Here is a 15,588-nt window from a genome sequence, read left to right on the forward strand (position 1 = left end):
GGGACTGGGCTGAGCGGACCTCCAGCTCCCCCAGGCGCCCTTCTAGCAACCCTCTGCTCGTTGCCGTGAGCAGAACTGACCCAGTGCACCCAGCTCCAGCAAGAGCCCAGCTCACAGGCGGAGTGGGCTCCGTCAGAGGGGCCCCTGACCTCCCCAGGGAGGAAGGGTGTGTCGCACAAGCGCCATTCCGTGACTTGTGGTTTCCAGCGGTTACACCTCTTCCTGTCCCTCCATGAGGCCTGCTGTCAGCACGGTGGTTCCTCCAGCCTTGGCCATGCGACTGTCACAGCAGACACTTCAGGGGCCTGGCAGGGTGGTTTCCCAGCATTGAGAGGCACCGTGTTCACTGAGGACCTCAGCTCCACCAGCGCAAGAGGGAGTCCCCACCCCGAGCCCTGAGGCTTTCCAAGAGCCAGCTGGAGGCCTGCCCAGAAGTTAGGAGCCTCTTCCTCCTGGTCCCTCGATCCTCATCACTAAGTGTCACCTTGCACTGGGGCTTCTCTGGGACACACATCAGCGAACAGAGACAAGGCTCCGTGCCAAGCAGAGCAGACGCCCCAGTGCTCACAGGAAAGGTGACAGGGGTCAACGTGGGGAACTGTCCATCACTGATGCTGCAGAGGCCACCCTTCAAGATGGCCTCCTGGTGCCCGCCTCCCAGGGACCCCTCCCTCTTGGTCCTAGGGCTGGCCTGTTTTCAGCCATGGGTCCTGGCCACATGGCAATCGATAGTGCATACAAGGTCCTTGCTCTGAAGTCCTCCGTGGCCTAGGGATTGGCCTTTGGTGATTTTGAGCTTCCAGGACAATTCAGAATTGGGATGCAGCCACAGAGAGCCCAAAACCCAGAGAGGCCACCGTGACACCAGAGCAGGGTGGTCATTCCTGTGTGTGGCCGGTCACGTTTACAAAAGATTAGCCTTTTTCTGGGAAAGCGGAAGGGAGAGCAAGTTTTCTGACAGGAAGCCAAGAGCAGGGAGAGCAGATGTCAGAGCAAATATAAGGACCCAAAGAGAGACAGCGCTGTGAGGCACCTGTGCCTTCTGAGAGGCACACGGTCCAGGAAGGAGGCACGCCCAGGCCTGGGCCAGAGCCCCCGTCCAGCTCCTGTGGCCCCTGCTGCGCGCTCTCCCCACCCGTCAGCACACGGAGCCCTTTTCCTGCATGAAGAATCTGCACTGGGAGGTTGAGACATCTGCCAGTCCCCACACAGCGGCTGGCAGAGTCAGGACTCAAGCCCAGGTCTGACCCCCTGGCAGCCCTGCCTCCCTCCCCAGCACCTGGAGTGGTCCTCCTGGGTCACCCAAAGAGAATGGGACCCTGTCACCAGCCGTAGAAGAGGACAGAAGTGTGTGATGCCTCAGGCAGGGTTTTGAAAAGAGTCTGTCTCCAGTGCTCAGAGGACTGACCCTGGGCCAAGAGCCCGTGCTCCAGGAGGGGGCCAGCCTCATTCTCTCCTTCTCTGAGTTTACCACAGCGAGGCAGACATGTGGCCTTCTGTAGGACCCAGAGCCAGCTCCCTGTCAGCAGGCTGAGCCAGCAGCACCGGCTCCCTGGAGTGCCAGGGGAAGCTCTGGGACTTGCTCCACGTGACCCCTTCTCAGAGAGCCTTTGTCCACCACACCTCTGGGGGTGAGAGGGGGCTGGCTCTGGGTCACAGGGGACCCAGTCAGGCCAAATGGCAGGTGTTCTGCAGCATGTGTGTCCCACGATGATGTCAGGGAGTCAAGAACTCGTCTCCAACCAGGGCGAACCGCTGAGCTGTCCTCTCTGTTCTTGGCCAAGTGAGTCACAGGGCCACAGCAGGCAGGGCCTGGAGTGTGCTCTACCAACTGTATGTGTGTCACACAGCCAAGAGCACGGGTCCCAGGAGAAGGACTGGGTCAATGACTCGACCTCATCAGCCAGGACATCAGGGTGTCAGAGGACCTCAGATGCCAGGACAGCCGGGACGTCAGAGCAGCTTAGCCACCATCCAGGCCACCCCGGAAGGGTCTGGTTCATCTTGAATCTCTGCCTTGATTCCTGGGCCCAGCCTGACCTCCCTGTGGTTTCCTGGCTGGCACAGATCCCATCTCCAATGCTGAGCGGAAGGCGTCAGAGAGCGAGCCTCTCACAGCTCCTGCTGTGACACTGGGGCATTTGTCCCCAGAGTGATGCCGTCATTAGTCCACTAGAGAAACTGGGGTCCTGTAGGCTAGGCCCCTGTTCTGTGGGTGAGGAAACGGAGGCTCAGAGAGAGTGAGAGAGCCCACACTTCCCGGTCAGGCTCCTTCTGGGTCTTCTGTGACCCTGGGTCTTTCGCGCTGTCCTGTGCAGTCTGCTGCCCTCCCTCCTTGAGTATGTCAGGTTCTTGTCCTTACCCAAGGTCATGTGGCAGGTCCATTCCCAGAACACTGCTAATCCCAATCTCGCAGCCAATCGCAGGCTGGCCCCAGGGGCCCAGGGACCAGAGCAACACAGCTAGGAGGGATCGGGGCCCTCAGTCAGGCCCTGGAGTCTAAACAGTGGGGTCTTCCTGGAGCTGGGCTTTGACAACAGTCAGAGGCCTCCAGGAATCCATCTTGGTGTTTTCTTTCCATTTGAACTAGACTTCCTCTCCTCCCACCAACTCTGCACTCGGGGCCCAAACCAGCAACACATTTGGCCTTTCAAGAAAAGCAGCAGTTGAGAAAATAGGACCCAGACATTCGCACACCTAAGAGAACCCTCCTTGATTCCCGGGTAATGACAAAGAAGGGCACGAGCTGTGTCCTGGTGAATGCCCCCTGACAGTGATCAGACCTGGCCTCGCCCACGAGAGCCAACTCGTGTGCACGCCTCCTGCTTGGATGCATGAGACACCACCTTGCTAAAAAGGGTTGCTAAACCCAATCCTCATGCAGCAATGCGACAGATCAGAACTGAGGGGCAGAACCTTTCAAAAAGTCTCAGTGTCACGGGAAATATGAATGAAGAGGTGGTAATGTGGGAAGGGTGCTTCATGTGGGTCAGGAGGGGCTGGAGAAGCAGCAGGGCCAGGTGGGATTCCTGATGGATCCTGCATTTTTTTTTTAAGTCTAAAACAAGATGGAATGATTGGGAAATTGGAATAGAACTCATCTATTGGGTGATAGTGAATTAGTTATCTTAAGTATGATGATGATGATGATGATGTGGTTGTGGAAGACAAAGTTCTCAGAAGATGTGTGCTGAGGTCACAGATGAAGTTCTGGATATGGCTGCTTATTTTCAAATGGTTGAGAAAGTGTGTGTGGGTGGGTGTGAGTGTGTGGGTGTGTGGGTATGTGGGTGGGTGGCTGGGTGTGCACAGGCGGACATGGAGGGTGGGGAAAGCAGAGGGAGGAGAGAGAGTGCATGCAGGTAGCAAAAATGTAAACCTTTGGTGCTTAGGGTGAAGAGTGTGAGGGTGTTTATTGCTATTCTGGTTGTTTTCAACTTTTCTGAAGTTTGAAAGTTCCCAAAATAAGATGGAGAGGGGCTTGGCTTGTGGCTGAGTGGTAGAGCACTGGCCCAGAACACGTGAGGCATTGGGTTCAATCCTCAGCATCACATAAAAATGAAATAAAGATCTTGTGTCTACCTACAACCAAAATAAATTTAAAAAATAAGATGGAGAGAAGGAAGAAATGCCTTAGCTGGAGCCCCCTGGCCATCCTCCCTCACCTGCTGTCCCTGCTGTCCCTGCCAGTGGACCGTGCACAGGGCAAGAGCAGGCATTGGTTTAACATCTTTCCTCCTGGGCTCAAAGCATTTTCTCATGCTGCTTCTCTTTGATTCTGTGCAAAAAGTTTGAGCAGACCTTTGCAAAGCTCCAAGCTTTGGTTCCTCCAAATATAAACCAGGGAGAGCTGCTCAAGGTCACACCGAGACCAAGTAGAACCGCAGGGGATGGGCGAAGCCCAGACTTTTACCTCCAACCTAGATCCCAAACCCAGCTCCCCTCCATTCACTCCTGGGCTGGTGGGTTGGGAGACAGTTTCTAAAGCCTGTCCTCCTGATCCCTAAGGGTGAGGGACCCAGGGACACCCAGCTTAGCTCTGCATGCCTCCCTCTGGTGCAGGAGCCACTGTGCCAAGCTGGTGTTCTCAGCCTCCCCACTAGGATGTCAGCTTCATGGGGATTGGATACTTGGTGGGTGCAGTCGTTCCTGATTGGAGGGTGGCAGCTGCAGAGCCAGGAGGTGGGCTCTGGGCAGATTGGCTCCATCCATGCATCCTGCATCCTGAATGCAAAGCAGAAGCTGTGGGAATCTCATCAGCCCCTCCCTTCCCCTGTGAAGTGGCAGAGGGGGTGGGCTGTGCTGTGCCCCAACCCCGAATGGACAAGACAGGCAGTTCCTCATGAAGTCGTTTTCAGAATGAGTCCAACCCCCCCCACCCCGTGGCTGTGGACCGGGGGCTGGCTGCTGGCTCAGAGGGAGCCTGACCTCAGGGTCAGCACTTCTGGGAGTCCAGGCCAGGGGTTGGGGTGGGACAGGTGTCTTCCAGGAGAACTTGCTAAGTGGCAGCGATTATCCCTCCACCTGCGGCCGCACTGAGCAGTGCCACTGGACAGAGCTGGCATTGAACTCTCCCGAGGAAGCTGGCTGATCCCCAGGCATGTGGAGCATCCCCACACTGGAGCAAGGGTGCCGCCTGCAGGAACACAGACCGCCCAGCCCGAGATCCTCTTCTGCACGCTGTCCATGGGCCTTCAGCAGGCTGAGCCGTGGTCATTCACTCATTCATCCAGCAAACTCCTCTGAGTGTCTACCATGGAAACACCTCAGACAAAACCCCTGCCTTGCCCCTTCCAGCACCTGGGTGGGGAGAGAGATCGTCCACGGGACAAGTGAGTGAGCCCTAAGGAATAGAGCAGGTGATAATCTTGAGGGAGAAAAATAACCCAAGAAGACAGGGCTGGCCATGTAAGACACCGAGTCCATGGGGGCCTCCTTGGAAAGGTGACCCTGGTTTACAGAGGCAAAGGCAGGGCCATGGTAGGCCTCAGGGGTCAGAGGCCAAGTCAGGTGGGAGGAAGAGGAGTGGGGGATGCCTGAGGAGGGACACTGGGCTGGAGGATCCCCAGGGAGTGTGGCTGAGCAGAAGGAGCGAGGCCACAGCTCCAAGGGGTGGAGCTGGAGGGCTCTGGGGAGGGGCTGCCCCAGAGGCCAGGGCTGAGATTTGGGGTTTACTTTGGATAGAATGAAAGCCATCGGAAGTTGTGCACAAAGTGACGCCCTGATCCGAAAGGGTCAGTCTTGCCCCTGTGGCACAGAGGAGACCAGGCAGGAAGCTGTGAGGCCTGAGCTGGGGAGGAGGGACCTGCGGGGAGAAGCTTGGGGCTTGGTCCAGGGGTGGAGGAGGCAGGTGTGTAAGGGGAGAGGGAGTCTGGGAGACTCCAGGAACGGACTCCCAGGAGGAGGGTGCTCTGACCCAGTTGTTCTGTGGTCATGGGAAGAGCAGGGCGGCAGGTAGGGTCCATCAAGAGCTGAATCTAAGGATCTCTTTCCTCATCCTCACGGAGGGAGCTCAGGGAGCCGAATAAACAACCCTGGGTGCAGGGGTTGACGGGCTGGAGACAGACGTGGGGTCTGCAGTGCAGAAACAGAATTCAGAAAAGGAAACAGATTCACCGCCAGACCCTGGGCAGCCACCAAAGTCAGAGGTCAGAGAGGTGAACAGGAAGCAGCTCGTGGACAGAAGGAGTGGACGAAGAGCACAGAGAAGCCGCAGAGGAGGGAGAGCCGAGGACTGCTTGGTCTGCCAGAGCCAGAGGGAGGAGAGGAATTGCAGACCAGTGAAGATGTGCTTTGGAGGAAATCCCCTGTGAATAGGTGGAGAAGACAGTGGTCCGAGAGACTGCTTTTCAGATGGGAGGAATTCATCACGTGCAGATGGCCGCACTCCGTGAGAAGGAAGACCCTGCTCAGGACGCCCTCCAGTGGGCTGGCTGCGTGGATCAATGGTGGTCCCCTTGGGTGGGGGAGACAGCAGCCCAGCGCAGGGTCCCCACACGGTGGCATCTCTAAAGGCTGGAGGGTGAGTGTTGTGGACTCTGCTGTGACAGTCCCTGCTGCAGCTGCTCAGCCCTGCTCAGAACAGCACAGTCCCTCAACAAATGGGCACAGAGACGTGCCAATAAAACTATCTGCCAAAGTAGGCAGCAGGCTGGACTTGACCCCCAGGCACCGGGTGTAGGACCTCGTCTCCAGGCCAGTGGCTCTCAAGCATGGTCTCTGGGTCGCAGCATCTCTGCTGCCTGGGAACTCAGTGGAAATTCCAAACTCCTGGTCCCACCCACATCCGTGGAATCAGCACCAGTTCAAATGCAGCTGGGTTTGTGATTCTAGAATTCTGGAAGTTAGCCAACCTTGAGTGCCACACTGGGCAGCCAGGGAGAATGGAGTGTGGGGCAGGCCATGCACCTTGATAAGGGCTCTGGTATCCAGGCCTCCGTCCTGCCCCCTGTGCTCTCCCCTTTGGCTGTCTTCCACGGGGCCCCTGGGGACAACTGCTGTGGCTGGCCCTTTGCAGCACCCTCTGCTCTGTGGCCATGGTTTCCTGGCCATGACCCTCACCCACTGGGTGTGCTTCAGGGCCTGGGATGCCGTGGCTCGCCTGGCAGCCCCCAGCCCCTGCACTCAGCGGGGCTGGGCAGCATTTTGTGCATTAAGGGACTCTGACTTAAAGCTCAGCACCATCGGGAGTTTAGCGACAGCTTTTAAATGACCGCAGTGAGATAATGTGATTTCACGCTTTTGAGTCATCTAAGGGAGTGAGGTGTGTGAGCCGCTAATGGGCTCAGAGAGAGACTGCCCTTGAGGCCTGTGGCCCCCGTCCACAGGAACTCAACTGCCCCAAGGCCAGGGGAGCAGCCACTGTCCAAGGACGAAGTTCTAGCCAGTTCTTGGGCCCAAGGAGCAGCACCTCGGCAGGCCTGGGCACTGTGTCACACCCTGCTCACGAGCCAGTGAGCAGCTTCCTGCATAGACCTGGGCAGATGGGCAGATGGCTGGTGCCTCTGAGTGCTGGTGGCCCTGAAGGGCCCTCAGACTAAAAGAGAGAGGTGACGGGGAGGCCTCTGGTGTCCACTGGCCAGGCGGTGTCAAAGTGCACATAGAGGGGCCGCCCGGGGAGAGGTTTACCCAGGATCCTGTGTGGCACCTTCGTGGGCTCTGATTTTAAAGATTTAAGTGCATTTTTATTTCATTTCATCATTGAATTCCAAATGAGGTCCCTTAAAAACAATCTCGGGGAACCATCACCAACCCCATCTCTCTTCCTGTGTGCGTCTTCCTTGTGTCGCCGTGTTTCGAGCAGGAGCATATGCCCCTCACTCAGAGCAGACCTCGATTACGAGTGGGACCTAAACCCGAGCCGTGTTGACCAGTGGGTGGAGAATATTCCAAGGAGGACACCTCCTGGGGACAGGAGGTCTCTGCTCTGAGAAAGGAAGATGGGAGCTGGGGATGTAGCTCAAGCGGTCACGCGCTGGCCTGGCATTCGCGGGGCGCTGGGTTCGATCCTCAGCACCACATAAAATAAAATAAAGATGTTGTGTCCACCGAAAAACTGAAAAATAAACATTAAAAAATTCTCTCTCTCTTTCTCTTTAAAAAAAAAAAGGAAGATGGACAGGGATGGACAAAGTCCCCCCCATGGGCTGCCTGACACTGCCAATTTCAGGGGTCTATTGGAGTGGACAGGGCTGTGTGTTGGTCCCTTTGCCCATGGGAAAGGGACCACATGAATTTGGGTTAGGGACCTTCACCCTTTCAGAAGGCAGGGTCTATGGTAGACACAGGGACGCAGCAGTGAGAGGGACTTCCGCTGTCCAGAGAGGGCCAGAGCACCAGGGAGCTGGAAGGGGACCTAGGGCAGGACAGCCAGCTGCCAGTGCAAAGGCCCCGGGGGGCATGGGCGTGGCCTTGGGGAAGGCCCCATCATTGCCTGCCTTCCGGCGCTGTAACACATGACCTCACGCTGGACAGTCCTGGGAAGGCTCAGCTGAGGAAGGATTCCCTGATCTGTGGGCTGTGGGGCTAGGCCTCGGCTCCTCTAGCTGCAGGCCAGAGGTCACCCTCAGTTCCTGCCACATGGGCCTCTCCCACATGGCTGCTTGCTCATCAGAGCCATCGAGGGAGAGTCAGCTAGCAAGGTAGAAGTCACAGTCACAGAAGTGTCAGCCCCATATGGCTGTAGCCCCCGTGTGCTGGTGAGAAGCAAGTCACCAGGCCCAGCCACCCTCGGGGGCTAGGGGGCTGCACAGAGAGGGAGTCCCGGGCCCAGCTCGCTGGGGGCCTCTGACAGTCTTCTTACAAGCTCGGGGCAGCACCGGAGGCTGTCATGGACAGGAGGCAGGACCAAGGGAACCCCAGGGGTGACTCCGGGTGGCAGCAGTGCCCTTCCTGGGAGAGGAGCCTGGCTGGGACGCACAGACTCTCCAGTTTCTGCAGGGTGGCAGAACTTGTCATCTCAGAGAAGCCGGGCCCCTGTGACAGGTCAGGGGGCAATGGTGGAGTGGAGTCCCAGAGTCCTGGCCCCTTGTCATCAGCCCAGACAGCCTCTGGCCTCTGGGATCATAGGAGCTCCTGGCCAAATGTGACCACCCCTCCCCACTCTGCTTTTCTTCTAGAACTTCCCCTCCCTGAAGAAGCAAGCAGGTCTGGACCACTGAGGCCAGCTCCATGTATCCAGAATCGACCACGGTCTCCCCGGCTCGGCACTCCCTGCGGCAGACGGGCTCCCCCGGGATGGTCTACAGGTGACTCCCACCCCACCCCCCTGCAGGGGTCCCCGAGGCCAAGACCTTCCCGGGGGGGGGGGGGGACTGAGCAGGGCCCACAGGGCTGAGAGGCACACGCTGCTCATTCTCCCAGGAAAGAAGGCAGGCTCTTGAAGACCAAAATGGGAAAGAAAAAGCAAAGGTTTTGCAGGTGGCGCCGAGCCGGGACACATTCCTTCCTGGTCCCCAACTTCCAAAGTGCTCCCCTGGAGGATAACAGAGGCCTGGCGGTGAGCCAAGGCCCTTGCGGGCTCCCATTTCTCACAAGTCACGGCTCGTGCGTCCTCCGTGGTCCCACACGTCCCCCTGCGCTCACACCCTCACAAGCCTTTGGGGAGCCACGGTCGCCTGTTTACCTACCCTGGAGAGACTGGGCAGCCGGATGCTCCCAGGGCAGCTTGGCCTCCTCCATAAAGGCCACTTCCAAACCCTGCCCTGGGTGTGATCTGCGCGACAGGCAGCCCTGAACAGCAGGGGGCGCTGGGCGAGAGCTGCCGACCTGGGTGGGGGCAGGGAGCCCCAGTGGCAGTGGCCCTGTGGGCACTGGGCAGTCAGACCTCCCTAGACAGCTGTTAGGGCCTGAGGCCGTGCCGGGTCCACGGGAGCCCAGGGCAAGTGATGCCTGTCCTGAAAGGACTCAGGAGCCCCAGGCAGCAGGCTGACCTCTTGACTGCAGAGTTTTTAATATTCTTTTAAAGCACACTGAAATCCAGACAGACCCTCTCCCAGAGACTTACCATGGGAAATAAGGGCCGGTGCGGGACCCCTTGCATGTCCAGACAGATGGGCTCAGGCCCTGCCTCTGTGGCCACTGGGTGGCGCTGCTGCAGAGCATTTGGTACCCAGGCGCCTCCGGAGCAGGCGGAGGGGGCGGGCCAGGCCTGCGGGGTGTTGGTGATGCGTTCTGTGCTGGCACTTGACTGTGGTTGATGCCAACTCTGCACTATCTTCTCTCCTCTCTCTTTTTTTTTCTCTTTTCTCCATTGCCGTCCGAAGTACTAGGTATGGGAGCCCCAAAAGACAGCTCCAGTTTTACAGGTAATGAGTTCTTCGTTTTCTCTTGAATACAGCGAGCTGAAGGCCGGGGAGTGGGCGGGAGGACTGTGCCCACACACAGGTGACACCAGGGCCCTGCCTCTCTCAGTGCCCACCCACAGAGCATATGTAATGCCTGACACAAAGTGTGCGGTAGCCTTAGTCGTGCGTGTGAGTCTCCTAGAGGTTGGCTGTTGGTTTGAGCAAATGGTCTTCTGGGCTCGTCACTCTCAGCAGACCTCCTGTTAGCCCTGCACTCACCAGCAGCAGATGGCCGCCTTGCCACAATCGTGGTCTTGCGCTTCTGTCACCAGGCCACAGGCTCCCTGGAGAGCGCCGTTCTCCCTTCTGCCTGAGGATCTGGGCTGACCCCTACAGAGCTCTTGGGTCCATTGAGCTGGAGGCCTTCTTGGGGTGTGCGGCACCCATGTGGCTTGGATCGTGTCGGGATGGACAGTGTCATTCTCCTGCTGTGCTTCCCCACTGGCAAATTAGAAACCCGATGTTTGCCTGGCAAGAAACTGTGCTCAGAGGGATGTGTGGCATCAAGAGGTCCAGGCATGGGCCCAGCAGGGTCCTGTCTGTCCCTCCCTCTGGTCTGCCTCCCTCACCAGTAAGCAGGGCACACACCAAAAAATTCATACTACTTCCTGGAGGGTTTCCAAGTTTAGGAAGCAAGATCTCGGGGTTGTGCTGAAGCCGGGGGTCAGCGGGGTCTGCCAGCCTCGGCACCGTGGAGGGGTGGGGTCTTGGTGACAGTTCCCTGTGTTGCCGCTTCCCTGTGTTGCAGACCTGGGAAGCCTCTCTGTCCAAAACCAGCTCCAAGTGTTGTGCACACACCCACCAGACGTGGAGCTGAGGAGTGTGTCTTGATGGTGTACAGGATCTGGGGCTGTGGGTGCCACAGGGTCTGTGCTGGGTTTCCATGCGACTTTCCTCCCTACCCCAGTGGTCTCAGTGCCTCTGAGCATGACCGTGGACCTGGGCACACAGGGCTCCTGTGAGGTCTCCTTCCTTACAGGGAGCTCCAAAGAGATGGCTGACTCTTTGAATCTACTGAAATTTTGGTTAAATAAGATTTTTGCCTGAATTTGGGCTTTTTTTTTTTTTTTGATAAATGCTTTTTTTTTTTTTTTTTTGATAAATGCTTATATCGTCACGTACATCTGTATTGCGTAATACCTTAATGGATGTATGGGGTTGGCCCCGGAAAGACTGGACCAAGGAAGCCACATTCACACCTGACCCGCACCCCCAGGGAGCTTCACACCTGACCCGCACCCCCAGGGAGCTTCACACCTGACCCGCACCCCCAGGGAGCTTCACACCTGACCCGCACCCCCAGGGAGCTTCACACCTGACCCGCACCCCCAGGGAGCGCTCTCAGCCCAGAAGCGGCAGGAGACACAGCAACAGGCGGAAAAATCCCAGCTGCACACTGGCCAGCCCAGAGAGCGCTCCATGATGGGGCCTCAGGGCACAGAGACTGTCCGCATGATGGACTCCTGTGCGCCACTAACTGGTCCTCAGAACAAGGGTCACAGGACGGGTCCCGTCATCCAGCCCCGGGAGCACCCTGGTCCTCTGGAGGCCTTCCCTCCCTGAGGGAGAGCTCTGAAGACCTCCTCACAGCCTCTCGTCCACGTTCCATGCCCACAGGTCCTGGCCACCCTGTCCTTTGGGTCTCTGAGGCTGTTGTTCACGTGCACCCTCAGGTGACCTCAAAGGGGAGGGGTCTTTATTTAACAGGCTAGATGCCACTCCAAGTAGGGCACCCCTTACACGGCACTAAGCGTGACTTTCGGGGAGCCACTGGAGTAACTTAAGACTGGCCCTCTGATGAGCAAAGGTGTTCAAGGCAGGTGCCCACCCTTGAGCAGCGCCCAGACTGGTAAGGGAGTAAGACCCTGTATCAGTCAGCGCTCACAGACTGTTCCATAACAAACGTCCCCAAAACAGTACCTGGCGGGAGTTTTCATTTCTTTCTTGCTTGTATATCTGTCCAATTAGACTTTTTAGTTTTTAATTTATTTTCAGTATTGGGATGAAACCCAGGATGCTCTACTACTGGATTACATGCCCCAGCCCTTGCTATTTTTTGATGGTCTGTTTGTTTTAGTTTTGAGACAGGATCTCACTAACTGGTCCAGGGTGATCTCAAACAAGCAATCCTCCTGCCTGGGCCTCCTGAGTTGGGATCACAGAGTGTGTTACCGTGCCCGACTCTGTTGCTGGTCCATCTGTGGGTTGACTGCAGTCAGCTGCTCTCGGCTGGACTGGGTTTGTCTCCAAGGTGCAGGTGGACCCAGCGTCCTCTCCTCTTGTCCTTCTTAACCAGGCCTGGCCTGGCCCAGTATCCCCATGGCGGGGGTGCCAGAGGAGAAACAGAGTGTGCCCTGTCTCTCAGAGACGGGGAACAGAGCACGGGCAGTTCTGCTCCTAGCGAGACTCGTGACCGTCACCCCTCCCAGAGTCAAAGGGCAGGAAAATATCTTCCTCCACCTGTGGGAGGAACTAGGAGTCACATGGCAAAGGACACGGATACTGAGGGGCAAAGGAGTGGGGACAATGACCCAGTCTGCCCCAGAACTCTACCCCAGAACTCCAGCACTGTCCAGAGGGCCACAGAGCTGCAGCGTCCCCAGGAGGGTGACTGGTAGTGCCCCAGGGGTCACACCCCGGGCCGGGGGCCAGGATGCGTGCTGTCAAGAAGGGCTGCCCTGCCTGCCTGGAGGCCATGGCAGTGGGGTGTCCAAATGCCCGACCTCCAGGGCCTGGCCGCTGAGAGCGCTGGCAGCGTAGGACACATCACGTGTGGCTCAGCCTGCCAGGGGCTTCCTCAGGTGCTGAGGGGAGGCCTGGCCACCCAGCCCTTTGCTGTGGGTGGTGGTCACATGCCATGGGGACCTAGCTCCCCTGCTGCAAGCACACTTTCGAGTTCGGTAGTGAGCTGCATCGTGCTGAAATAACAAGTAGACAGCCTGACCCCCCACCCCCAGCGGCTCCGAGAGCCCTTGCCTCTGGCACACCAGTGGTGGGGCAGCGAGGGGCCAAGGGAAGGGTCCGAGGGTCGGACCCCCACGTTGGGCTGCACCCGACCCCGTCTACCAGGAGCCGGCCATGCCAGGCTGCATCGCGGAAACTCACTTCCCGAGCTTTCGGGGGAAGCAGCGATCGTGAATAATTCAGCTGCTTCCACGGAGACGAAAATGCCCTAATAGAACTAATGCACTCGCTGCCTCCAGCCGCCCCGGGGGACTGCCTCATTCACCGCTTGCTTCTGACGTTCGCAGTGACACTCCCTAATGAAAACCCTGCGCCAGATCCTTAGATCCCTAAAAACTAGCCTGTGGCCCTTTTAACAAGCAGCCGCCCACGGAGGCAGGTGAGTCGGCCCTTCAGCCCCAGGAACGAACCTGTGGCCACCTGCTTGCGGGGATGCCGCCCGGGGCAGGAACTGGGATAACAGGGGTGGTATTTCAGGAAGCTTTGGGCTGATCTGCAATTAGACCCTCGACATTTTCTCAGCAGAGAATCTCAAGGAAGGGATGGCCCCGGGCAGATGACCAGCGCTGGATGGAGGAGGGTGGCCAGGCTCCCTCCTGCAGCGCCCGCCGCCCGGGTGTTCCCGCGCTTGAGCCTGCTTTGCCCGCCCTGCCCAGCGCCGCCTGGCCTTCCCGTCCACCGGAGGCGCGGTGGGAGCTCCTGCCTCGCTGGGCTCGCCGCGGACCAGTCAGCACTTTTGCACTTGGCTGTGAACGCTGCCGGAGGTTTGGGGCCGTCTGAAGAGTCTGCTTAGGGAGCCCGTGCCTGAGGGACCTGGGGCTGCTTGTCGGGGCCTCTGTTTGCTGATGGTTCTTGAGCGAAAATGATTTTGCTTCTGTGCTGATGTGGTGCCCCGCGTGCGCTGCCGAGCCGAGCCGCGAATGCTGCCGCTTCCCTCCGTCCCCACTCTCCAGACCTGTGGCGGTGCCTCTGGTTTCCAGACAGATGTCATCATTGCACAGGGACACCCAGGCCTCCTCCTCCGCCTCACGTCTTGCTGCGGTGGCTGTCCGTGAGCAGACCCCAGTTCAGACTCCAGGTGGAAGGAGGCTTGGCGGGAGGCAGCGGCTCTGGTGGCTTAACGAGGTTAACAGCGCCGTTTCATTTTTCCATGTCACGGTGTTGATTCGCGTGAATTCCCTGGAGCCCCCCAGCTGACAAGAATAGATTTGCAGAAGGCAGGAAAGAACTTGTGATCAGCAGTGGCTATTGAGGAGGGGGCTAATTTTTCCGGACAGCAGGGTGAGGGGTAGCCTCAGAGCTTGGAGAACCTGACCCTGGAAAGCAGCTGGGGTGTTGTGGATCGGAGGTCCAGGGTCAAGGAACATTTGATCTCAGGAGGTGGGGGGCCTGAGGCTGAAGCCCCTCTGTCCTCCCTGGCAACGTCTCACCTGGGCCCTATATACAGGCACCCTACTCTGCTAGAATCACCCCCAGAAAAAGCCCAGAGAAAAGCCCCCACATGAGGGTCCAGGAGATGAACTCTGCCCTCCACATGCAGTCCCAGGCAGCGGGGTGACCACCAGCCCTGCTGTGCCATCTGCACACAGTGTCCTTCCTTCCCCAGGAAGACCCTCCCAGCTGCTCCCCAGAGCTCCTCAAGGGCCTCTCCCTGCATGGACCACCTCATGGGCACAGGCCTCTGCTCTCACCGCCTCCCACCTCACACCAAGGGCCCCCACGCCCACCCACTTCTCTGCCCACAAGTCCCTGCACCACATTTGTGGCAGGAAGCTCCAGGCTTCCCCATGTTGCAGGGCCTGCACCCACAGGCCTGCTCCCAGGACGGGGAGACTTGCCACAGGGATAATCACGAGCAAGGAGTCCATGGCCCCACAGAGGGGTCCCCGCGGGACCTGGCGGCGTGGCTGTCCAAGGCCGTGGCTGAGGCTCATTCTCTCTTGCCCTCTCTCCCTTCCGACCCACTCCACAATCCCCTGCACCATCTGCCCAGGGACACGCATGCCTGTGACAGGGGCCTCGTTAGCTTCTGGACACTTCCCAGCCACGGCTGGTGTCTGCCCGGGTCTTGAGACTCGTTGCAGCCTCTGGTTACCTGCCCCCTCTCAGAGAGACCCACCCACCTGCCAGCTGAATCGTAGCTCATCTCCCCTGCTGCCAGTTGTCACCAGAGGTGGGGGCCCCTCCCCATCAGGTGTGCCCTGCTGCGCCCCAGCTCCTGCCCAGCTGTCCAGCCTCTCATCACACAGCCCGAGGCAGACTGAAGAGGCCTTGGCTCCTCCCATGTCAGACACTGGAGATATCGAGGCGCCTGCCTGGGTGGCAGAGTGAGTGACAGCCCAGGCGGCCCCGGTCCTGGACCTGGTAGCCCAGCCACGCTGTCAAGTAAGCCTGGGCCTGCTTCCAGGACCCAGCCAGGCCCGGGCTGCTTTTTGTGGTTAATGTCTTGAAAGCTAATGGCTATTGATCGGGGTTTGGCTGGGCTTGGCTGGGAAAGTGTGCGTCTGAGATGGCCCTGCCTTTCGGGAAGCGTTGGTCCCTGCAGCCTGCCCGTCTGGCCTTCTCTCCTGACGGGGACTCAGGGAGGTGAGGAGTGGCCTCCATTTGTCCACACAGGGCTGGCAGCGAGCCACAAGGCCACCTCAGAAGCAGCTGCCTGGTGCCACCCCGCATGTGCCATAGGGAGGAGAAGCTGGCACAGGCAGGAAGAGGGGCCCGTGCTGCTGCCTGTGGGTTTCCAAGCCCCACTTCCTGGGATCAACCTGTCCCTGAGGCTGGG

General features: G+C 58.5%; 1 protein-coding gene across 5 annotated transcripts in view; it reads left to right on the plus strand.

Moving 5' to 3' along the window:
- Kcnab2 (potassium voltage-gated channel subfamily A regulatory beta subunit 2) overlaps window positions 1-15,588 on the plus strand; it is an 83,791-nt gene that overhangs the window by 27,241 nt on the left and 40,962 nt on the right. For 3 of the 5 annotated variants that reach the window (XM_026386104.2, XM_026386106.2, XM_026386105.2), the window contains exons 2-3: window positions 8,619-8,747; window positions 9,765-9,806. In XM_026386104.2, the coding sequence (XP_026241889.1) occupies window positions 8,671-8,747; window positions 9,765-9,806 (119 nt within the window). In that variant the 5' untranslated portion in view covers window positions 8,619-8,670. The remainder of the gene's footprint in view (window positions 1-8,618; window positions 8,748-9,764; window positions 9,807-15,588) is intronic. The other 2 variants (XM_026386107.2, XM_026386108.2) reach the window with 2 other exon arrangements.

The sequence above is a fragment of the Urocitellus parryii genome, chromosome 11 (assembly GCF_045843805.1).
Source record: "Urocitellus parryii isolate mUroPar1 chromosome 11, mUroPar1.hap1, whole genome shotgun sequence".
Lineage (NCBI taxonomy): Eukaryota > Metazoa > Chordata > Mammalia > Rodentia > Sciuridae > Urocitellus > Urocitellus parryii.